Raw genomic sequence first — 25174 nt, forward strand, 5'->3', positions numbered from 1 at the left:
TTTTGTATTTTTGTATTTTTGTACTTTTGTATTTTTGTATTTTTGTATTTTTGTATTTTTGAATTTCTGAAAGGATGATTATAAAAGTTATAGAAAATGGACTGGACCAAGGTCACCGGATAAATGCTTGCACACCAAAAAATGAGTTCGCGTAAACGTGAACAGAGTTCATGTCAACGGGAACCAGAAAGAGAACTGTTCACTTTCATGGTGCAATGCACTATAAAAGTTGAACAGTTTTCGTCCTGGTTCCCGTTGGCATGAACTCTGTGCACGTTTACGCGAACTCATTTTTTTGAGTGCGGTTTTCCGGAACCATGTCAACAAGTAGGGTAGGGTAGTCATCAATGAGACACTTTTGGTTTTCAACTTTTAACGATTTTTCTAATTTTTTCATCAGCATGTTTTAATGAGCTTTTTGTTGCATTTTCTTTCTTTTAGTGTGTTCTAACATTGACCAAAATATGAGATCGATCCGACATCTACAGCCAGAGTTATTCAACTGTCTCATTGTAGACGCACTTGGCAGGAACAATGAGACAGCTGGGGAACAATGAGACACACTACGAAAATCAAGATTTTTCTAGTAAAACATCATGTTTTTGTATTGTTCCATTGCAGGTAACTTGCCTTGAACATTTTAGAGCAATTTTGCCAACATGAAACTTTAATTAACAAAAGTTATACTAAAAAGTATTTAAATTTTGTAAAATCCGTATATTTATACCAAATAACTTTGTATTTTTGGTTAAATGAAGTTAAAACTCAATAAATATGCCAAAAATCACTTTTAATTCATGTTTTGAAAAATTTCCATAGATTTTGAAAAGTTTAATGAAGAAAAATCAAAGTGTCTCATTGTTACCCATGAGCTAAAATGAGTGGGGAACAATGAGACAGTCCTGGATACTGGGTATATTCTAAATTTTGGCCAAACCTAATGAAAGGACATTGTAGCCCAACTCAATCCCTATGGAACGTCGAAAGAAATTTGAAGAAATATTAGTTTTGGTGTTAATGGCAGCCTACGAGCGAAAAAGTAATTTTTGTCCATAATTTACTTTTACATCCCAGAATCAAACATTTATGAATAACTTTTCAAGGAAGCGTCCATAACCAAAGCCACTATAATGGCAGACGTGTATCCAGTAGACACACCTTTCCCCCAAATATGGGCCTGATTGGTTGAAACTACGACTTGTGAGAGCCATTTTATCATTGTTCCCCGTGTCTCATTGATGACTACTCTACCCTAATTTATTTTTGTACGTGATACGAATTTCCATTTATACATATTTTTCCTTGAAAATAAAACGAATTACCGGTCAAATTTAACCAGAAGCATAAAAATCCGTTAAAATGTGCTAAGATGCATTTCAATAAAAATTCCCAGAACCGATTCCAGGAAAAATGAGCCGTCACATGACGTGATTTGGTCAAATCATGCAAACAGTAATTTTCACAGTTTCACTGGAGGAGCTCCTGCGTTGTTCCGAAAATGGCTTCTGCCCATAATTGACGCATCATCAAATAAAGAATCTAAAAAGCATGTTCAAGAATGAACATTTCCCTAAAAAGCATGATGATTATCTTTTCCATACTAAATCTACGTGTTTTCGTTCAAAAAAAATATATATACTGAAAACTAGGTATGTATTTGAATAACTTGAAAGAAATCAAAAGTCGAAATAAAAAAAAAACTAAATTTTCTGTTGAATACAAAGTCACACAAATATATGAAAGTTGAATGATCATGATTCTTCACCCATCACTTCATCCACGTGGTTACCATGATCGAGTCACAGTTCATGCTTCAATCCGCGCGCACCCTGTTCGCGGGCGCCAAACAAACTTCGCGTGGCCATAGTAACGACAGCAGGCAAACGACGCCGTCCGCTGGCAAAGGTGAAAACCTTGATCAACCAGTGGTTCTGCAATGGCGGCCGCTGAAAAAATCGATTCAAAATTTTGAACTAACAAATCTCCTAAATGCGAAAGATTTTCTTCAACACATATAGGCATTTTGGAAACGTAAATTACTCAAAAAGGAATTGTAGCAATAAAAACTAGTATTCCTTCAGCCGTATCGGAGAAATAGCTTAGCAAAGGCAACGATTTCATATTTCCCCATACATTCGCGAATCAATCTAGCAAAATTATAATTTCAAACTTGCAATGTAACAAAAGGGTTCAACAGATAACATTGAAAACTTTTCAGTTTGTTCAAGATATATTACTTTAGGTATTGGAACAGTTTGAAAGCAATCTATCGAGTCAATTTCATGTTCTGGTGATAGAAATGAAACTTGGGCGGGTGGACGATTTTCCGTCTCCGGTGGTGGCTTAAGCATTTTAGGCATTTTTTTTTGTTAATGTAAACTTTAACGTGTTGCCAATTAAAAATTACGACTTCCTGGACCAATATGAATACAGAACATTATTGATGGGACCCAAAACTATGATTTAATTTTAAAATTATGCCCTACACTTGTTGACACTTCTGGTAACGATTTTTCTCTAACTGATTATGTTATGTTATCATCATTCAATGATTGCTTCAAGAAATTATGCAAATATTGAAACACATTTGATTGAGAACAAAAGTTCCTTCTGTGCCTTCACGAAGTTGTTGTTGTTGTTGTTGTTGATATTATTAGGGGAACTTTAACCCTATTGGTCATTCGCTCCCGTAACCTTTAAGAAGGTTATTATCGGAATATACTGATTCATTTATGTGCAGAAATTCATTAAATTGAATTATATACAGATCTTTATAGAGTGATGATCTTTTTTGCTTTCAAATGATGAAAGGCACTTAAATGCTGGTAACAAAAATCTCTCTGCACAAGATTCTGGATGATGTGCATAGTTAAATGGTAAGGCGAAATAGGATGTTCTCAGCTTATAGATAGTAAAACAATTAAGATTTTTTCTTTAAATCTGCTTTCAGTATAATTGAAATTGTTAGGTACAAACCGAGTGTAAAAATTACAGTTTAAAATATTTTGTATAAAATACAATTAAAACTACGTTGGAGATACAATATGGCGTGCACATGAAGTCTCTTAATTCCAAACGAATATTCGATGCTTGCAATGTAAATGCTAAACTTTGGTTCAGTCAACAAGAAAAACCCCAAGTTCATCTAGGAATCCTCCTCCTCCTTGGGATCCCGCAGGCGTCGTCGCCTCACCGACGCCCTCTTATTCGCCTGCTGCTGACCCCGGCCAATGCTCTCGAAGATGTTGAACGGCGTCTGGCCCAGATTGTAGCTGTGCTTGAACTGTCGCGCCTGGGCCCGCTGGCTCGAGTTCACTTCGGCGTCGTCCAGGTGGCGCAACTGGGGCAGCACCGCCAGCACCATCATCTGGTAGTCGTTGTGTTCCAGCGTGGAGTTCCCGTTGAAGGAGGACGTCGCGCCGGGGTTCCCGAGGAGGGACAGATAACGGAGCGAGGGGCAGCACTCGCGAATTCGGTACACCCAGTCCTGGACGTTTTCGATGTTGCAGTGGTTGAGCCAGAGCAGCTCCAGGTTGGGCAGCGAGGGGAACGTCTTCTCGTCCGGCAGATCGTTGTGGTCCAGGATGAGTGTGTTCAGCTGCCGGAAGTAGGACAGGAACGAGAGATCTCTGTAATGTGGAATTAAAAGAATTGATTAGAGATTAGAGATCAATAAAGAAATCTAGAGTTTTTTTTTTTGAAAAGGTCCTATAAACCAAATTCGGAATTTTAGCTTTTTGGGAGTTTTTAGAACCGCCTTGAGTCAGGGGTATTCGAAAACACCCAAAAAGCAAAAATTGAAAATTTGGTTTATTGGACCTTTTCAATAAAAACTCTGGAAATATACTACAGTCGGCTCTCTGGCTGTCGATCTTCTCGATATCAATAATTCTCCATCTATCGATGAATTCTTCAGTCCCTTCAATCTGCATACTTCAATTATCTTCATTCCTCGATATTTTCCCTTGCCTGAAGGATCTCTTCCTCGACGGTCCCTTGGATTCTGTTTGCTTTAAAAATCTCTTCCGGTTGTCAATAATTTCACTTTCTCATGGCTTGCATAGACATTTTTCTTGGCGAAACAAAGCCTTGAAGGGTGTTTGACATTAATTTGTTTTTGTTTGATGGACGTTGCCATGTTTCTCTTCCACAGCTGGGTATCATGAAAAAAATATTTTCAATAGAGTCTTCATTTTGCATCGTTCTGTAAACTGATGATTCTCTTCCTCGACGGTCCCTTGGATATTGACAACCAGAAAGTCAACTGTAGATCAAAATCAGGTCGAAATAACAACGGGATAGCAGAAACATTTTCATTTTGTTATTTCTTATCTTGAATAATATCAGATTTAAATAAGAAAATTCATTTTTGAAAAATACTTGTTGCATTTATTTTTTCTTCATAGTGCAGTTCTCTAAAAAAATCTGTTTGATCATAAAGTCTGATAGGAATACATGATTTCATTTTTCAGCAATATTTATTTCAGAATTTTCTCAGCAATATTTCTGTAATGGATATTATCACACATGAACAGTATTTTTTTAATCAAATATCTTCTTTTTTTGCCTGCATACATTTTTGAATCACCAAACTTGACGACAGCGCATTTTTTATTCGAAACAAATTTTGAACTATTGAGCAATTTCAGCTCAAATCAGGATTTTTTCTGATACTTTTGTACCCGACCCTCTCCGATTTCAATGAAACTTTGTAGACATGTTATCCTAGGCCTATATAAGTCATTTTTGTGTATATGGAGCCAATAGTACTCGAGGATAACATTTGAGAAGGGCGTAAGGTATTTAAATATTTTAGTATTTTGCAATTTTAAAATTACTGTATCTCGAAGCCGTTGCATCGTATCAAAAAGTGGTCAAAGACAAACTTGTAGGAAATTGGACGGGCTTTCTGATAAAAATACACTGAAACAAAAATACACGCCACTTTTATGTCATTTTTCAATTTTTAAGTTTAGAAGTTAAATTTGAAGGTGATGTCACGATTTTTTTTCGCTCAAAATTTTTGAGGAAATACCCTAAGATGTTACCAAAAGACTGACGAAAAATGCAGGATGGTATGTCTCTCCCAAAAAAATACAAAAATCATTTACGAAAACTGTTTTTTTGAAAAGTGGTCTACACGTCAAAATTTTTAATAACCGGTAGTGAGAATCGATTTTCCAGACAATTTTACATAAGAGTCTCCATATTGACCATTGTCCTATGTCCAATCCTTGGGAAGATACAGCGGTTTTAAAAATAAAAATGTTGAAAAAAACGGGATTTTTGGTGGTTTTTGACAATTTCTATATGACAGACTTGGTTTTTCAGTCTTGTAAATATTTTTAACGGAAAGCTCGTCCAATTCTCCATACGTTTGCCTTTGACAGCATTTCAATTGGATGTAAGGGCTTACAGATATAAGCTTAATTACATTGTTTATAACTGAAAATAGAATATTTTTTTCAGTGTGGTAGAAACCAGGATAGTAAATTTGATTACGTAAATAAAAAACCGATATAAATCAAAAAGCCGTCAAAGGCAAACTTAAGAGAAATTGGACGAGCTTTCCGGTAAAAATAATTACGAGACTGAAAAACCAAGTCTGTCATATAGAAAATGCCAAAAACCACCAAAAATCCCGTTTTTTCAACATTTTTATTTTTAAAACCGCTGTATCTTCCCAAGGATTATACATAGAACAATGGTCAATATGGAAACTTTTATGTAAAATTATCTGGGGAATCGATTCCCACTACCGGTTTTGAAAAATTTTGACGTTTAGACCACTTTTCAAAAAAAACAGTTTTAGTAAATGATTTTTATATTTTTTTAGGAGAGACATCCTGCATTTTTCGTCAGTCTTTTGGTAACATCTTAGGGTATTTCCTCAAAAATTTTGAGCGAAAAAAAATCGTGACATCACCTTCAAATTTACCTTTCAAACTTAAAAATTGAAAAATGACATAAAAGTGGCGTGTATTTTTGTTTCAGTGTATTTTTATCAGAAAGCCCGTCCAATTTCCTACAAGTTTGTCTTTGACCACTTTTTGATACGATGCAACGGCTTCGAGATACAGTAATTTTAAAATTGCAAAATACTAAAATATTTAAATACCTTACGCCCTTCTCAAATGTTATCCTCGAGTACTATTGGCTCCATATACACAAAAATGACTTATATAGGCCTAGGATAACATGTCTACAAAGTTTCATTGAAATCGGAGAGGGTCGGGTACAAAAGTACCAGAAAAAATCCTGATTTGAGCTGGAATTGCTCTATTACATTGTTTATTTGATTTAATTTATATTTTTTTAACCTTCAAACTTTGTGTCCCAGTTTGATCCACTTTCCGTTGACCTAGGGTGCACATATTTTGGCCAGATGCTAGTTTGTACAAACAAACCCTGAAACTTTTAGGCAGATTTGTGAGGTCAAAACGACGTCGTCCCATACAAAGGGGTATGCCCTGTTCGTGGACTCTCTCTTACACATATTTTTGTCAATAATCAAATGTTGATGAAAAATAGAATTTTCCAAAAGCTCAAAAATTTTCATTTGCTTCCTAAACCACGAAAATCGTTTTAAGGGAATTTAACCTTTGGTATAAGTTAATTATAAAAATTGGTAATTTTGTTTAGCGCATGTCTTCATCAGCAACTATAAATTTGCTAATGTTTGCAAATCATCAATTGTGGTTTGATTGAGCGTTTTAGCACAATGCATTACTATGAATACAAAGAGACGAGTTGTTCCTTTCAATTCCGCTATATATGTTAATATCATGACAGATACGTATTTGTTTTTATGCTCATGATTGAACAAATCTGCAATTAAGTTGATCATTACAAGCATTTATTGTTTGTTTAAGAAAAACTTCTGCTGAAATTCAAAACTACATAGAGGTTTACTTTTGAAAAAGTTAGGATTTTCGTGGTGTTATGTTAAACCCACTAAATTTAACTCAAAATTGAATAATTCCTGATGGCGTTATTTCAGTAAAGTTCCGTAAAATTTACATTATTTCGACTTACTGAAGTGAAATGATCAGTCAATAATGATTGAAAAATTAAGGAGGAAATGCTATTTAATTGTGAAAATGCTAGTGGGCATGGCTGATTTTAGATGCTGAACTCAAAATATTGATTTAGTAGAAAAGGAAAATTAAATATCAGTCCACATTGTTTTGAATGATGCTGAACATGCCAAATAAAAGATTTGTAGACAAATATCTGCTTGAAATTATGATTTTATTGAATTTTTCATCAAAACTCTTTCAGAGGGTCCACCTTAGGAAAGGGGCCCACTAATGGATAATATATCATACTCTAAATTGAGCAAGATGTCTGGTTATATTATATATTTCTTTGTATTTTAAAGATTTTTTTGACAATTTGTTACAAAGTAAACTTTTTAGTACAGTCAACTCTCTGGCTGTCGATCTTCTCGATATCAATATGTTCAATATTCAGTCCCTTCAAGTAGCATGCCTTGATTTTCCGTTCTATAATTTGATACCTCCCGTTCTCGACGGTCCCTTCAATATCGACAACGAGATTCCACTGTAATTAGATTACTGGATAATTCAGCTTGGGAAACTGTTTGTAGGTAGTCAAATATAGACGAAAATTGTAATTAAAAGTCTTTTAAGACAAGTTTGTTAGTAATTTGACACGAATAACTATGTATTAACATGTTCAAGTGTCTTGATGAACTATTGTCTTCAATTTCTTACACGCTTTTCTATCAAACGCGAAAATATTCCAAAACAGATCATCAAAAATAACGTTACTGCCACGCTTTAAATTACATACTTAAAAAATACAGCCGTGGTTTACTCACTTGAGATTATTGTAGCTCAGATCCAGTATCGTGGTGGTCCGCGAGAACTTTTCCGCAATTTTGCGTGGAATTTGCGAGAGCTTTTCGTACGCAAGCGAGAGCCTTTCCCCACTGCCGTCTGGATCCGATCCGGTGGAACCACTAAAAGGGGAACGCTGTTTGTTAGATACGTTGAAATTTCAAACAAATGTGATCTACAAAACACATACCTCATGTTGCTTTTAAGTGATATCGAGTCTGAGGACCAGTCGTAGTTCAGGTACAGCTCGTCGTCATCGTCCACGTGGGGGTAGTTTTCGATGAAGAATCTGGGGAATAACGAATTGAAAATTAATTTAAACGAGGTTTAACTTACAGTTTGATTTCTTAAACTATATTTTCTACGTAATTATTGGGAAGTTTACATCATTTTCCAAATTTCCTGATTCACAGTCCTCCCTGAGATGGTTTCGTTTCACGATACTCTGTGCCAACACTGTAAAGCTTCCCTCCTGTTGTCACCATGAACTAAATGGTACTGAACTGCGCACGATCTTCTCTTCGTCCCCTGGCAGAGCCGTTGATATCTCGACGCATGACTACCTTCGCAGGCGTCGCCGACCTACCCGGTCTAGTGAAATGTCGTCGTACAACAGATGACGACTTGGACGCTAGGGTGGTCCTACTTAGTTAGTTTAGTACATCCCAGCAGCTAATCCCCATCGTCTAATAGGTCAACTCTAATGGTACTCCCGAGCTCGAAATGAGGCCAACCGAACGAAACAAAAAAAAAATGGCGCCTTATCTTATCACTTTGGAGTGTTCCTCCAAAAAAAGTAAACAGAATCCGGTGAAGGCATTTGCTAGAGCGAGAGCATCGAGCTTGTTCGAAACGATCAGTAGGAAAAGGTGACTGATCTTATAAGAACGTTCTAGCAATGTCGTGATCGTTGAGCTGTCGAAGCTTAGGGTAGTCCACTGTTGGCCGACTACCGTAAAGCGCTGGCACGATCATGGTGGTGACGAATGCTTGATCTCCCGAGTCTTGGACTGCAGTGAAAGTGTTTGGAACTCTTTGGAGTGTGAACAAGACTTTTGATTTTTACACTTTTGCCTGCTATCAGCACAGATTGCAGATACTAGAAAACAGTTGATGAATCAGCTTCTCAGACGAATAATACGGGCGTTGACAAAACGTGATCTGAGATTTTCATAGATTATTCGTAGAATTGCCTTGAATTTGATTTAAAAAAATATATTAATATGCATACAAAAAATAGTTTTCCCATTTTTAAAATGTTTTTTTTTTGTCATATCTGTTAAGTTATGTTTCAGCTAAAGAAGAAACTTTCTACATTGCTCTTGTAGCATATTTTCAGGCTTTACCACTATTGGACTATTTTTATAGATTTTGTTTTTTTTTTAATATTAAAAAAACATTTTGAGGAATTTTCGATCTTTTTAAACTTTAAGCTTTATATTTTTTTATTTTGATGAAACTTTATCCTTTCATTCCATGTGGCAACAGGAGTCATTTAATTCATTGTTCCCTAAAACATAGGAAACCCAATTTTTATTTATCATGGACCTTTATCCTATATCCCACAGAACCTACAAATTTGCCGAAAACACCAAATCCACCAGTAAATTTCATATTCAGATACCGATTTTCGAATATTCACACGCTAATTTGGTATGACCGCCCGTAAAATTGTATGAAGACTTATGTGTACACAGAAAATCATGGTAATATTACATCTGGGAAGGGGTACATCTTTTATGTCAGAAAAAGGTGTAATTTTACCTCTGGAAATGCGTGATTTTACCACTTTTCTGGTGTAATGTCACTTTTTCAGTCTAAATTGAGGTGAAATTACATCATAAAAGAGGAAATATTCAACCTTCCAAAATTACAGCTTCCAAATTTACATTATTTTTTTCTGTGTAACAATTAATGATAACAATGATTTTGACATATAAAATGCATGCACAAGGTTTAGTCCAAACCAAAAACTTAAAAAAATCTCGAAAAAAAAAGAGAAATTCTAGAAAACTTCTCTTTTGTTTTATGTTTTTCTTGATACAGTTTAGTATTTTTATATGCTTTTGAAGGTTTTGTGTTTATTTTAGTGTTGAATGTTTCTATTAATAGTTTTAGCACTTTTCTACAACCTCGTTTTATTTTCTGTTTCTTTTTTGCAACATCATTTTCTAGAAATTTATTCTATTTTTTAAGTGTATTTTTCAAATAAAGTTAAAACATTCGTTGCTACTCAAACAACAACATGTGTCAAATCATAATCTGTAAAAAAAATACCTGTTCTGCAAAATAGGCTTTAATATGGATTTTTAGGATTTTTTAGATTGAAGCCAGTCTATAGGCAGGGTTGAATCTTGGAGGGTTAAGAAATAATTCAAATTTAAATTTTATCGAACTTCAAGTTAACAGATCCGCAGTAACACACAGCTAAAAAAGTAGTAATCCAGCTGCGTGTAAAAGGCCTGGGTGTAAAATAAACTTTGCATTATTTTATGAAATTCTGTGTAATATTACACCCTGAAATATGTAGCCCATCAGTATAGGAAATCTACTTGACCGAAATGTCAAGCTCATATATGCGTTTATCCTTACAACTTTTCATCGGTCTGATGGCCCAGTGGGCGAAGGCGCCAGTCCTTACTGTTGGTGCTGGGTTTGAATCCCGTCGGTTGCAACTTTTTTTTGTGTTTGCAAAAATTGTACATACAGTGTGTAATATTAAGTGTTTATTTTGACGAAGGTGATGTGCATGCTTTTTCATGCGATTTTACCATCGGATTTTTTGTTGTGCAGCTCAATAGGGCGAATATGCGTTTGTAAACAATCAGTCTATCCCTTATGCTCAAGTGACAGTTCACGTAAAGTAAGAGGGGGATAGACTGCTTGTTTACAAACGCAGATTCGCTCTATTGAACTGTTACTACGAAGATGATCTTTACACAAAAAAAAATAATACAAAATTCTCGAAGTGCATTTCTTTGAACTTCTCGATTTGAATATGTAAAGCCAAATAAGATAATAATTTTGAAACACATTGATTTTAGTCGACATTTTCAGTGATATTGGTTTCATTTAAATGAAACATTAATATTTAGCTTGAAAGTCAAAATATGAGTTTTGATCAAATTGATTTTTACTATGCTGGTTTTGCCTTCTCTTTGCATTATTAAGCAAACATCATGATTGCTGGTTAATTTATTTTTTCAGAGCAATTCCAGCTCAAATCGAGAATTTTCTGGTACTTTTGTACCCGACCCTCTCAGATTACAATAAAACTTTTTGTTAATTTAATCTAATCGGTCTTTATCGGTGAAATCTGACGCAAATTTTAGAAGAAAGATAATGAAATTTTAGGTGGATAGGTCGACTAGGAGTCATAGAAGAAGATATAAAGGACGGAAACTAAGTCAGCGAAGGGCCATTTGAGGAAGTATGTGTGTGTGATCAAGTCTTTTAGCCTTCTAATTTGGCTCTGTACAAGTACTGAGCGAAACACACAGTAAGTGTACAGAGACAACTTATTCCTGCAGCGTCATCCATATGACTCCCGGACGGCTTTCTTCTAAAATTTGCGTCAGATTTCACCGATAAAGACCGATTTCACTATTTTCGATCATATTTTATGAGAAAATAGCCTAAGGTGTTACAAAAAGACTCACGAAAATGCAGGATGGTATGTCACTCCTAAAAAATACAAAAATCATTTACTAAAACTGTTTTTGAAGTGGTTTAAACGTCAAAATTTTCAAAAACCGATAGCGGGAATCGATTTCTCAGACTATTTTAAATAAAATTCTTCATATTGACCATTGTCCTATTCTATTCTGGTAAAGATACTGCGGTTTCAAAAATAAAAATGTTGAAAAAATAGGTTTTTTGATGGTTTTTGGCAATTTTTATATGACAGACTTGATTTTTCAGTCTCGAAAATATTTTTACCGGAAAGCTCGTCCAATTTCTCATAAGTTTACCTTTGACAGCATTTGAATTGGATTAAGGGGCTTACAGATATAAGCTGAATTTTCGAGACTGAAAAATTAAGTCTGTCATATACAAATTGCCAAAAACCACAAAAAAAACCTTTTTTTCAACATTTTTATTTTTAAAACCGCTGTACCTTCACAAGGATTGTACATACGACAATGGTCAATATGGAGACTTTTAAAATTATCTGGGGAATCTATGCCCACAATCGGTTTTTGAAATTTTTGATGGTTTGACCACCTAAAAAAACGGTTTTATTAAATGAATTTTGTATTTTTTAGGAGCATCTTAGACTATTTCCTCACAAATTTTGAACGAATAAAAATCGCAATATCTCCTTTAAATTTAACTTTTAAGCTTGAAAATTAAAAAATCTCATAGAAGTGGCGTGTATTATTCTTTCAGTGTGTTTTTTTTTTCAGAATGCCCGTACAATTTTCTACTAGTTTTTCTTTGATCACTTTTTGATGCGATGCATCGGCTTCGAGATACAGTATTGTTTTAATTACAAAATACAAAAATATTTAAATAACTTATGCCCTTCTTAAATGTTATTTTCGAGTACAATTGGCTTCATATACACAAAAATGGCTTATATAGGCCTAAGATAACATGTCTGCAAAGTTTCTCGATTTGACCAGGAATTGCTCTTCAATGTGAGTAAGCAATGAACTTGTGGAAAAATTTATAAATGTGAAATGAATTTGTTTTTGACTTAACCAAAATTAATTAAAAAAAACACACACACTTTCACATGAAAATAATAGTTTGGTCGCAAAATTGCATAGTTGAGTGTTCCATAAAACGCGTTGTGGTGGAAACCTTCAAAAACGTTTTCATAAATTGGGAAACTACCAAAAATCATAAACTGCTTGCGATGTACTGAAAATCCTGTTTTCGTAGAACATATTGTTCAAAATTTTATTCTAAAACATTCAAAAATATTTTCAAATTTCACCTGATTTTATTTTGAACCATGCCTATGAATCTAACCAATCCTATTGGTAACGAATCTATATTAGCCGAAATTGGTTGAATATTTCATGCAACGAGTTTAAAGTTTCTTTTTAGTTAATGAAGATCAGCGCTAAACAAAAAAATAAGTTTAAGTTTCCCCTCCCTTCGCTACAAAATCAAGCGAAGAGAAGATGTTAACAAAATGGTGATTCACTGTAACTTTGCAGGGGATTTTCACTTAGGTAACATGGGTAAAACTCGATACGTTACGGCTTTTTTTACAATTTTTGGCATATTTTTCCTATTAAATTGTCACAAATTCACATTTTTCTAAACTTCACAAGCACTCACGCCATTGTCCTTAAAGGCACGACAGATCTTAAACCTGGCCAAATTTCACCCCACTAACGTGTAAGCGCGTCCTGCTAAGTTGTACTTACTTCTCGTTGTACAGTATGGTGTGCATTGTCCGGCGTCGTCTATTCGCTCGGTACACGAGCTGATAGAGGTGCAACGAGTGGTCCCGGTACAGCGGAATTTTGACGAACTTTTCCGAACACTTGAGTCCCAAATAAAAGAAAGTGGAGAACAATGCTCCCTTTTATTTTTATTTTTTGTTCAACCGAAGATTTTCGGGTAAACTACCGGTTTCAGCGGGTTTGAGGAAATTTGTTTGAAAATCACAAAATTGTTTGAAAAAATCGCGCCTAAAAGTAATCGAAGCTGATTTGTTCAAATTCCAACCAATCGACACTGCTCATCACCGGCAAGTATGTTTGTAAATTCACTCGAATTGCGCGCGATTTCTTGGCACAGTCACGTTTGTTAGGAAAGGACGACCCGCCAGATGTAGCGTCCTGTTCGATCCGATCCAGTCGACTGAGTGACCAAAGGCAGTCGAAGCCGTAGCAGTAGTAGGTAGTTGCTAAAGGTTCTGAGATTCTGTAACGCATGACCGCATCTTCCCCGCTACCTCCTTCTCCTGCGCAGTAGTTGTTTGTTCTACAAGTCCATCTATCAGCCGCAATATGCTGATAGCTGTGAGACGAGTAAAAATAGCCTGTTACTTGCGACTTGTACAGCAAGGAAGCAACAGGCTTCGGGAAGCTTGGAGAAGAACGTAGAACACAAAACAACGATTGCAACTTATTGCACATATTGTCGGACATAGAGAGAGCGAGATGGAATCCAGAAAAGTGAAATCGATAGGGATTTACTGCCCTGTCCTATTGTTGTTGTCTTACCACTATCGCGCCAAAGTCGGCGATTATTGACTGCTTCTACCTCCTCGAACTATTGAACTCTCAAACTCTATCACTACCTGCACTTGTACCGCTGTGTACTCGAGGGAAGTTCTTGGCATCGACTACCGAACCGAACAAGAGAGGAGAATGCGATTGGGTTGTGAACACGAAGTTCGATGCAGTCACACAGTGCACAGGTCATCGAGGTAATCGCCCAGTACGTTACAATTCAGTCGTAGCGATCAGCGTTACAAATTTGGAATTTAACAAATGTTTTTCAACATTTGAGTGGAGTAGAGGACAGGGATTCTCAATTGCTTCGCGTGGTTGACCGTTCTTTAAAAAAACAAAAAAAAAAAACTGTTTTTTTTTTAATTTAGCAAGGTTTTTTTATTACATTTTAATATAGGAGCAATTCTCTGAGATTTCGGTCATTCGATTTTATTTGTGTTTTATAATCCGGCTGAAACTTTTTTGGTGTCTTCAGTATGCCCAAAGAAGCCATTTTGCATCATTAGTTTGTCCATCTAATTTTCCATACAAATTTGGCAGCTGTCCATACAAAAATGATGTATGAAAATTCAAAAATCTTAGCGATATCTTAGCAACTAATGGTTCGATTTTCAATGTTAAAATATGAAACATTCGTAAAGTTTTCCGATCTTTTCGAAAACAATATTTTCAAATATTTTAAATCAACATTTCAAAAAGGGTCAAAAATTCATTATTATGCCCTTTTAAAATGTTAGTTTTGGTTTAAAAATTTTGAAAACAATTTTTTCGAAGAGATCGAAAAAAATTACGAATGTTTCATATCGTAGCATTGTAAATCGGACGATTATTTGCTGAGATATCGACGTTAGAAAATTGTGGGTTGTTTGGTGAGACTTAGAAAACATCAAATTTCCTGTTTTTAAACCTTTGCATGGCAATACCTCAGCAACTAAGGGTCGTATCAACAAAGTTATAAAAGTAAAATATAGAGAATTTTCTCAGCCTTTCAAAAAAAAAAAAATAAGGTGGACAAACATGTGCACTAATTAAAAAAAATGAAAAAAACTGCTACTATTTTCAAAAAAGACAACTAAAAATGGCTTTAATTTGAAAACGATGCACATTATCAAAATTTCCCTGAAGTTCTTTTTAATTGCAAAATTGATTTCACATCGAAAAGTGAAGTTGAAAGTTTTTGACGACTAATATTTCGATTTTTTTTTTCAAAACGTTACTTAATCCACCCTTAGGTGGTTGGTGCCTTCCTCACATTTAGAAGGTAATGCTATCCAAAATAGATACAAAAGGGCGGACCTTTCAGTATTCTATCAACTTGATTCATTATTCATACCGTCAGGTTGGGTAGTCAGATTCAGGGCTCTTATGTGCTTATAACTTTTGATAGGGTTGTCAGATCTGCAATCTACTGAACTCATTGAAATGGTCTTTTAATTACCTATCCAATGACAAGTCGCATGATAGATCTGGATAACGTTTTTGTCAAAATATCTAATATCCAGACTCCCAAAAAGTGTATAAATAACACTTAAGTGCGTATAACTTGTAATGGGGTTGTCAGATCTGCAATCTTTTGAACTCGTTGCAAAGGTCTTTTTATTACCTATCTAACGACAAATCTGCAATTTATCGAACTCGTTAGAAAGGTCTTTCGATTACCTATTCAACGACCAGTCGCATGATAGATTCGGACAACGTTTTCATCAAAATATCTGAGATCCGACCTCTAGAAAGTTAATAAATAACACATAAGTGCTTGTAACTTTTGATAGGGTTGTCAGATCTGCAATCTATTAAACTCGTTAGAAAGGTCTTTCGATTACCTATCCAACGACCTGTCACATGATAGATCCGGACAACGTTTTCATCGAAATAAATGAGATCCGGCCTCTAAAAAGTTCATAAATAACACTTAAGTGCTTACAACTATTGATAGGGTTGTCAGATCATAAATGTTTTTGACGCATTGGAATGGTCTTTTTATTACATTTCTAAAAATATATATCATGACGGGTTTTCTTACAAAAACCACCCTTTTTACAATCTTCCGGACTTTTGTTAAAATCGTTTTTTTAGCATAACTTTTGAAGTACTTAACCAAACTTTATAATTTTCAATAGCGACTTATGGGACCCCAAGACGGATCGAATGAGACCATAACGATCCAAATCGGTTCAGCCAGTGCCGAGATAATTCAGTGCAAATTTTTTTGATCAACATCCCACCACACACACAGACATTTGCTCAGAATTTGATTCTGAGTCGATATGTGTGTAGCCGCAAACTGCCTCCAGGAAATCACCCACCACGTGGGAGTGATCACAGACCGCGACGTGCTTCTTGCTTGTCCGCTTGCTGAGATGCGACTGCCCGACTGACAGCCGCACGCTGTCATCGAGCAGTTCCCTGTTGTCACTGCGAGAGTGCAATAGGCACTCTCTACATAGACTGGCACGCTCTCATGCGTGTGCCCCACACATCTCCCTTCCTCTCTAAAATAAAATAATTTGATGTTCTGTTGAATTGCACATATTACATTTAAAACTAACATCGACAAGTATCTATACAAATGTTTCGGATAAAAAGGTTCCTTTGTTTTGTTCCGGTATGGCGAATACCAATTTAACACTTAGGGGTTTTTTGTGTTCGCCGCGGAATCTGACTGCCACTGGATTATTAGTCCAGTGCGCGGTCTGATTGATCCATACAGGCTGACAATATTTCTACCATCACGCACCGCATTTTCTCTTATCACTCGTCTGCCTAAATCAACCGGACCCTAAGATGACAGTTTTCGTTAGTTGCGCGTATTCACCGTCAGATGGCGAGTGGGCCTCGTCGGAGTTCGCCCATTAAATACGCAACTCGAAAATTGCATGGGAATCATTTTTTTCGTAACGGCTTTCACGGCACGCTCACTTCAACTGTTCTAGACTAATATTTGAACGTGGCATATCGCTAAACAAGTTTTTTAAGAAAATGATTCCAGACTGCTTATTTTGTCGTTTTAAACCGAAACAAGGCAAAAACTATATTTATTTAAACTATTCGCCATTTTCAAAAGTTTGGATAGATAATATCAAAGGCCGCCATCTTAGGCCCACTGGGCCCACAAAAAGGGGTACGCTCAGTTTGTATGGGAGCTGTCAACATGCTCCCGGGTTGGCCTAAATACATTTTTGATCAACGCTTGTTAAAATAAATATCCTTCGCTAAGTTTTCGCAAAAACTATAATTCTTTTATCATTTTCCCCTTTTCACTTTTCATAAAAGGTCATGAAAAAAAATGATTTAAACTTTCTCTTTAACATAAGATCTTGTTTCGCATAAGTACTCTGTTCCCTATCTTCTTTTGAGTGGGATGCCTGACCACACTTTTGTCTTTTTCTTACCCAATGATTCATCTGACTTCTCTTTTTATCTTTACCGTGTGGTTCACCCAATTCCACACTTCTCTTTTTTCTTCAAATAGCCCGGCTTCTCTCCTTTCCCTTTGACGAGCGGTTCACTTCTCTATTTTAATCTATCTATCCCTCTATCCTTCTAAGTATCTATATTTATCCTTCCCTCTTTATCTATCTACCAAACTCTTTCATAAGCTAGCTCTCTCCTTATCTAACCTTCTCTCTATATAATTCCCTTATATATCCCTATCTATCTTTCTATACCTATCTCTTAAACTCTTACATTCGCTAACTCTGTCCTTATCTAACCCTCTCTCTGTCTAATTCTCTCAACCTCCCTTGTCTCTAACACCCAGCTACATTAGTTATTGTAAACGATAAACCTAAACTAGTCACGATAGCCTTCGATTGATCTTTCTCAAACCTTAAACTATTTAAACCCACATTAACGTATTTCCCAGTTCCGAAATATTTTAGCAGAGCTGGTTTTGCTAGAATGCTGTAAGAATATCCAGCTCTGTGAGAACTCTGCTAGAATTTTGCTAGAACGTGACTGGGTTGGCATGCTTCATTTTCTGCGAAACCAGATTCTACATAACCAAAATGTACAGCTTAATGAAAACACTAGTCTAAGAAAACAACTAAGTCATTTGTTACGTTCCTGGCGTACTCTGAGCGATTTAAGCCACTCAGTTGTTCGAAGCACATGTTTGAACATACTCACAATCCTCATCCAACGATCAGTGACTCTTTTTATTCCCTTTCCGATCAGTCCGTACGAATGCACTCTTCCTTCTCCCTTTAAGAGTGGGCTTCTAAAATACACCCTTTTTTTAACTCTACAGAGTGGTCTGATCTACCGCACTCTTCTTGTTTATTTTTGAGTAGTAAGCGCTAACTCGTCTTTTCCCCTTAGAACGATCGATTTTTTTTAGAAATTATGACTTTGCCTAGCGGTCCTCGGAAACACGCTGTGGTGGTGCGGTCTCAAACTCTCCCACACCTTTGAGTAGTCCCTCAAACTACACTCTTTCTCATTCGAGCGGTCTCAAAACACGCTTTGGTGGTGCGGTCTCAAGCTCACACACACAACTTGAGTGGTCCATCAGACTTCACCCTTTCTCGTACGAGCGGTCATCAAAACCTCGCTCTGGCGGTGCGGTCTCAAACTCACACACACACCTTGAGTGGTCCATCAGACTTCACTCTTCCTCTTCCTCGATCTGGTGGTGCGGTCTCAAACTCACACACACACCTTGAGTGGTCCATCAGACTTCACTCTTCCTCTTCCGAGCTGTTCTCAAAAACTCGCTCTGGTGGTGCGGTCTCAAACTCACACACACACCTTGAGTGGTCCATCAGACTTCACTCTTCCTCTTCCTCGATCTGGTGGTGCGGTCTCAAACTCACACACACACCTTGAGTGGTCCATCAGACTTCACTCTTCCTCTTCCGAGCTGTTCTCAAAAACTCGCTCTGGTGGTGCGGTCTCAAACTCACACACACACCTTGAGCGGTCCATCAATCTTTACTCCTCCTTTCCGAAATTGGGTCTCCTGACCTCGCACACATACATACCACAAACTATTCCATGCGTCAAATCTTCTCCAAAGGTGTTCTTTACAAACACTGTTTAATTTCTCAACGACTACTACTTTCTCATCACCAACGCACAACACCAACCGCAATCCGTACGGCACTTTCCCAAACAAACAAAAATACTGGAACAAACCCACAGTGTGGGTGATTTTCTGGATGATTTCAAAGTGAAAACTGCAGGATTTGCTATAATAAAGTAAGCAAAATATCTGCCACGGTCGCCAAAATGTGTAGCCGCAAACTGCCTCCAGGAAATCACCCACCACGTGGGAGTGATCACAGACCGCGACGTGCTTCTTGCTTGTCCGCTTGCTGAGATGCGACTGCCCGACTGACAGCCGCACGCTGTCATCGAGCAGTTCCCTGTTGTCACTGCGAGAGTGCAATAGGCACTCTCTACATAGACTGGCACGCTCTCATGCGTGTGCCCCACACAATATGTATACATGAAGGTGGGTCTAGGAGGTAAAACTAAGAAGTTCGTTTTCTGAGTGATTTTATAGCCTTTCCTCAGTAAGATGAGGAAGGCAAAAAATCAGTATTGATTAAAAAAAATATAACTTGGTCAACGATTATTTGCACAACCTGAAAATTTCTGAAAAGTTGGCATTTGATGTCCTATAAAACATATCAAAAGATAAAAAAATAATAATAGCGTTTTTTTGCAAATCAAGTTTTTGTGACAAAAAGTTAAATGATTTTTTTACGTGTATCATTTGAAAAATATATATTTTTTTGCCGTGTATCATTTTTTCCAGTGTAGTCTATATCCATACCTACAACTTTGCCAAAACACTAATTCGATCAAAAAATTCCATCAAAAGATACAGATTTTTGCATTTTCATACATCATTTTTGTATGGACAGCTGCCAAATTTGTATGGAAAATTATATGGACAAACTAATGATGTAAAATGGCTTCTTTGGGCATACCGAAGGCACCAAAAAAGTTTCAGCCGGGTTAAAAATATACAAAAATTAAAATTGAAGAAAAAAGTCCGATTTCGTAGAGAATTGCACATTTATTATACATGCTAAGTGGTATGACTTAATGCTCTTTATCTTTGTTGAATTTTTCGTGTTATTATTAACTGATCACATTTTTCTTATTTACTTCAAATTGTTTTACATTATTGCATTGAATTGAATACATTTGGGTTGTTTGTGATTTGGGTAAAAAAATCAATGAAATATTCTTGATTAAGGACCAATGTTCAAGTAGGGTAGACGATGCTGACGTTGGTCTTGATATGTAGCAATGAAAATGCATTTTTGACGGTCAGCAAATCCCACATTAGTTACATGGACCATGACTCACCCGGAGGTTGGACGCTGAGCCACTGCAGTTCTTATCAGTTCAAGACCGGCTTTTGAATTGTAGTTTTTTTTTGCCATGATACAATATTTACATTTGCTGAAAGATTTCTTAGAACGAAACTTTTGTTATAATTTAACAAAAGTTTCGTTGGTTAAAGCTTAAAAAAATATATTTTTTTAAGCTTTAACCAATTTAGTTACAACTTTGCTTTGATATTTGGAAGATGTGTGAATATGGTGAATTATTCAAATTAAATCAATTTAAAGTTTTTATGTCGTTGTAATTTATAAACCCTCCAGATCGAATCTTTTATACCCTTTCTAAACATTTCTCATTTAATCATCAATTCGTTCCATTGACATTGTAGTCAACTGTTTGTAATCGGACGTGCGTCTGTCTTCTTGTTTACCAGGATTAATCTCTAGGCTCAGGTTATTGGACAGATTGAATGAGAACCGATGACCGGCGACGTCAACGCAACTTCTAGCAAACAAACTGACCGTTCTGTTACTAGGGCAAAGAATAGACGCTCTTGTTGATTAGGGGGCACGGACACTTGCAGATTGAGTAATAATTAAGCTGGGAGGCAACATTATGCAATGCTCTTTTTATTCTTCACAAAAAGCGTGGTTCAGTAGGTCCCTGTGCTGAAATCCAAAAGAGATAAGGTCAAACGATGTGAAAAAAAACTTGACAATTTAAAAATCACGTGGACAGATATCATTCAGGGAGTTTTGAAACTGTCCTGATTGTAAGTGTAGTTGTGTATTTTTTAAAAACAAATTTAAACTTATTTTCTCATCGTTTTAGTGGCATAGTTGAAATAAATTCAAAAATATTTAGGATTTTATTTTCTACCTGAAAATAAAAGATAGAATTTGTTTTTTATTAAAATTTATAAATAATTTTATTTTGAATCTAAATTTATTTAAAACAATGCTGGACTAATTTTGACCGTTTTGGTTTCATTCAAGACGGATCTTGAGTATAAGATTACTTTTAAAAATGGGTTTTTATTATTTATTTTTATTTTTGTTTGTTTTGTTTATAATTGTATTGCTCTCGTTTTGTCGTTTGCAATTGAATACAAATGGTCACAGCTTGTTGTTTAATGTTTGATTTTCTTAACACAACAATATATAAAAATGTTAATGTGGCGTAATAAAATTTATTTAAGCGAAATTTGGATTCAAATCTTCTTTAGGTCCGGTAACTATGCTCTTCGAAAGAAAGGTGGTCAAGAAACAGCTTTACGGACGGCAGGACAAAAGAGAGGAAACGTTTTCTTGGGGCTTTTCTTCACCCTCTCTGGCTCTCTCTTTTTGATTCATGTTGAGACATTTTTCAATATTTCAACAATATTTGCAGCGAACTTTGTTATCTGTACAATTAATTTGCTTTTTTAAGCATTTTCCTTACAAAATTTATAACTGAAAAGTTTTCTAAAACAACATCATTTTTTGCTTACACATTTGTTAAAAAATAAACACATTCAAAACTGAAAGAAATTCTTTATAAGATTTATTCTGTAAAACAATTCAAGTATTTTTTTATCGTATATTTTACAATTTTTAATTTTTTTTTGTATTTATGTTTTCTTGCCCCAGTTTTCAGTTGAATTATTGATTCTGAAAACATTAATATTGAAATGATAAAAATTAAATTAAACATTGCTAAAAATTTATTTACCGCATATTTCATTAAGGGTCAGTCATAGAACTATTTTGAAATGCCGTCGTGAGCCGGATGAAATGCCTTCACAGGCCGGACGTTAGACAGGCCTGTTTTAAACTAAAGTCATGAAGATAAAAAGATTGTGTTTTTGTCAGAAAACCCGTCAAGTTACATATTTTTAGAAAGGTATTTGAAAGACCTTTCCAACGAACCCAAAAGATTGAAGATCTGAGAACCCTAGCACTCAAGCGATATTTAAGAAATTTTCATTAATCATTTCTGGTAATCGATTCTTTGGTTTATCGAATTATATTATTTAATTGTCGATAATATTATAATGTTTAATCCAAAATGGCGTTCAAATTGGCATGATGCTTATTTGAAGTAAAAAGTTAGAAAATAAATATTGCACAATTTGCACCAAATTCTCTCCCTATGCAAATAATAACTGCACACAAAATGTTTGCAAACTCGATTATCCTAAGGCCTTGGACAAATTTTCCTTTGGATAATCGAACCACGAAAAAAGGAGTTTTCCTGTCAAAAATAATTAAAGCTTAATTTTTACTTCCAGGCAATTTTTTATTATTTTGAAACTATAGCTAAAACTTGAAGTAACAGTAGTATTGGCCTTTTATTTGTTTTAAAAAAATTATTTTTAGATTATACAAAAAAAATATTTTCAAAAAAAAAATGCTCTGTAATACCACAGACTAATAATACCACAGAGAACGTTGACGTTTACGAACGATAACAGTAAAAAACCATCTGTCAAATTGGTCGAACCTGTGGCAACAGAGGCGCCTCTAGTGGATGCTTCACAAATCAAATTCAAATAGATCGTAACGGTTTTTACACAACTGTACATTTGTTATCTGTGATAATACTATTATTTGTTTGAGTTTTAATAACCCATACCAACACCAACTTTGTGCTAATTAAAATGTTCGCATCGATGTGTTCTCTGTGTTAATTTAAAATAAGCCACATTGTATTTACTTGTGAAATTTCGATATACATTGGAAAATAATATCAACTGAATCTTCAAAAAGAGAAAATACTTCATATTCTGTTAAACTATACGAAACTTAGCTGTAGATTTTAGTCTGTTGTAGTCATAGCCCCTTTATATTACTAAAAATGGTTTTATGTTCATAAGGTAGATGTCACTAGTGGTAGGTAGAAGATCTTGTAGTGATTTAAATATGAATTTTCTTAAATTTTTCAAAATAACTAGTGAATTAAAACAAAATAGATAAAATTTGATGTGTGCAATAAAAAGAAGTCAACAAGCAGCGTACATTACTTAAACACATTTTTGTTTGTATTTTTTTTGTACATATTTTGAGTTGCCTCTCTACTTGGATTTTTTAAGCACTTTTTGAACACAAGCAAAATGTCATCACGAAACTGTCATCGAAGCAGCTGATAGAGCAATGTAAACAAATCTTTGCGCCAAACCATCGCCGACTGTTTTGGCCAGAATCAACAGGAATCAACAATATTTTATCCTGTTATTAATATGGAGTCCTTCATCCGCGGATCCTGCGAATCCATGTGTCCCAAACCGGAAATTGAACTGTTGGCATAACATTTTAACATAAAATAAAACATAAATTTAATAAAATTTATTTGCAGTCGAACCCGCGAAAAACTGGTCCACTTTTACGAGCTAAAACCAACAGCCAGTGGCCACAGCCGATCGTCACCGGACCCGGAGCGGATGGTCAAGGAGTTTGCGCGTTCGGCCGCCGGCATGCGACAACCGCGGCACTGGGAACTACGCACCGTGCGGACGCTGAAGCGAACCGTGCGCTTCCTGCTGACGGAGTAAGTTTAACATTTTTAGATAAGCTTTGTACACATTTTGTATGAGCGTATTATTTTGTAGAATTATTCAGGACGAGCGCCGCCCGTACAGCTTCCGGTACGAGTTTGTTTTTGATCGATTGCGCGCAATTCGGCAGGAGCTGGTCATGCAGAACCTGGGTCCGGAGGAGACGCTGGACATTTTGGAACCTTCGGTGCGCTTCCTGGCGTACAGTGCGTACAGGTTGTGCGAGTGCCACATCAGCGAGTTCGACCCCAAGATCTGCACGACGCACGTGCAGGAATGTTTGAAGAAGATACTGCGATGTTACGACGATCTGGACGTGCTGGCGAAGCGTTACGAGCGGTCGCGCAGAGTCGCGATGGAAGGATTGTACTTGATGTTCAACTTGGGAAGTACGGAGGCGGTACTTCGTGGAGTCAACCTGCCTAAAGAATATCGGGAAAACCTCAGCTTACAACTCTCAACCAGCATCGAGTACCTTCGGGGGAACTTTTACCGCGTGCTTCGCAACGTCGAACGACTTCCCGCGTTGGAGGCCGCCGTCGCTACGCTCAAACTCCCAGACATTCGGCGCCAACTGCTGCTCCACTTCTCGGCGGCTTACGCGAGCAAAGTGTTGACCGTTCCACTCGAGTGGGTCGGTCACGTTCTGCACTACCCGGAACGCGACCATCCGGCACTGCTCGAGGACTGCCAGTACTACAACCTGCAACTGATAGGGGCCGACGACAGGCCGAAGAACCAATCTACCGTGAAGACCTCCTCGACGAAAGACAACTGGTGGGACGAGGAGGATAGTTTCGAAGAACGCGGCGGAGACATTCTCGGCGGGATGACGGTGAAATTCGAGAGGACTCGGTTCGATTCCAGCAAGCCGACGGTAAGTGGAACCCTTTGAACAAACAAAAAACTAAGCCAGCTTCAGTTTGGTTTAGCGAGTTGATCCGCGAGCACTTGTCGGTGTCGTACGCGAGCGCTTCGAATTATTGAGCTAATTGATTAATTTTTGTCTATTCGCCGGTCGTCGGTCTTATTTGCCTGTACAGAAACAGCCACGCAGGACGGAGTGCGCGGACCGGAAGCTGGGTCAAGTGGCGTCGCTGGCGGAGGTGCTGTTGTAGTGTGCGGAGAAATCGTTTTAAACTTGATCAAAATGTTAAAAATGTTACGAACGATCTCAGTGATGTGTTATAACGATTATTTTTATAACATGATTTTTCTATTGTAAAATTGCACTTTCTTCACTCAAGAATAAAAAAGAAGTTCAGAAAAATATGTAAATTGTC

The 25174-nt window shown here is 36.4% G+C and overlaps 3 protein-coding genes across 7 annotated transcripts in view; 2 read left to right on the forward strand and 1 right to left on the reverse strand.

The window, feature by feature from the left end:
- Nucleotides 1-25174, forward strand: part of LOC120428812 (opsin, ultraviolet-sensitive) — a 306492-nt gene that overhangs the window by 65851 nt on the left and 215467 nt on the right. The window lies entirely within an intron of this gene.
- LOC120429621 (leucine-rich melanocyte differentiation-associated protein-like) lies at nt 2914-14227 on the reverse strand. Of its 4 annotated transcripts, none has more exons than XM_052710761.1 (5): nt 13624-13789; nt 13244-13362; nt 8053-8151; nt 7844-7984; nt 2914-3629 (listed from the first exon to the last, which is right to left on the reverse strand). In XM_052710761.1, exons 2-5 carry the CDS (start codon nt 13267-13269, stop codon nt 3146-3148), a joined length of 750 nt encoding a protein of 249 aa, XP_052566721.1. In that variant the 5' UTR covers nt 13270-13362; nt 13624-13789; the 3' UTR covers nt 2914-3145. The 4 variants fall into 4 exon arrangements, with proteins under 4 accessions (XP_052566721.1, XP_052566720.1, XP_052566723.1 ...); XM_052710760.1 differs by having other exon boundaries at nt 13244-13556; XM_052710763.1 differs by lacking the exons at nt 13244-13362; nt 13624-13789 and adding an exon at nt 14048-14227.
- On the forward strand, nt 23493-25150 carry LOC120429623 (SAC3 domain-containing protein 1-like). The gene is made up of 4 exons (XM_039594653.2): nt 23493-23635; nt 23693-23884; nt 23946-24768; nt 24935-25150. The coding sequence occupies exons 1-4, from the start codon at nt 23577-23579 to the stop codon at nt 25007-25009; spliced, it is 1149 nt and encodes a 382-aa protein (XP_039450587.1). The 5' UTR covers nt 23493-23576; the 3' UTR covers nt 25010-25150.

Source organism: Culex pipiens, chromosome 3 (assembly GCF_016801865.2).
Source record: "Culex pipiens pallens isolate TS chromosome 3, TS_CPP_V2, whole genome shotgun sequence".
Taxonomy (NCBI): domain Eukaryota; kingdom Metazoa; phylum Arthropoda; class Insecta; order Diptera; family Culicidae; genus Culex; species Culex pipiens.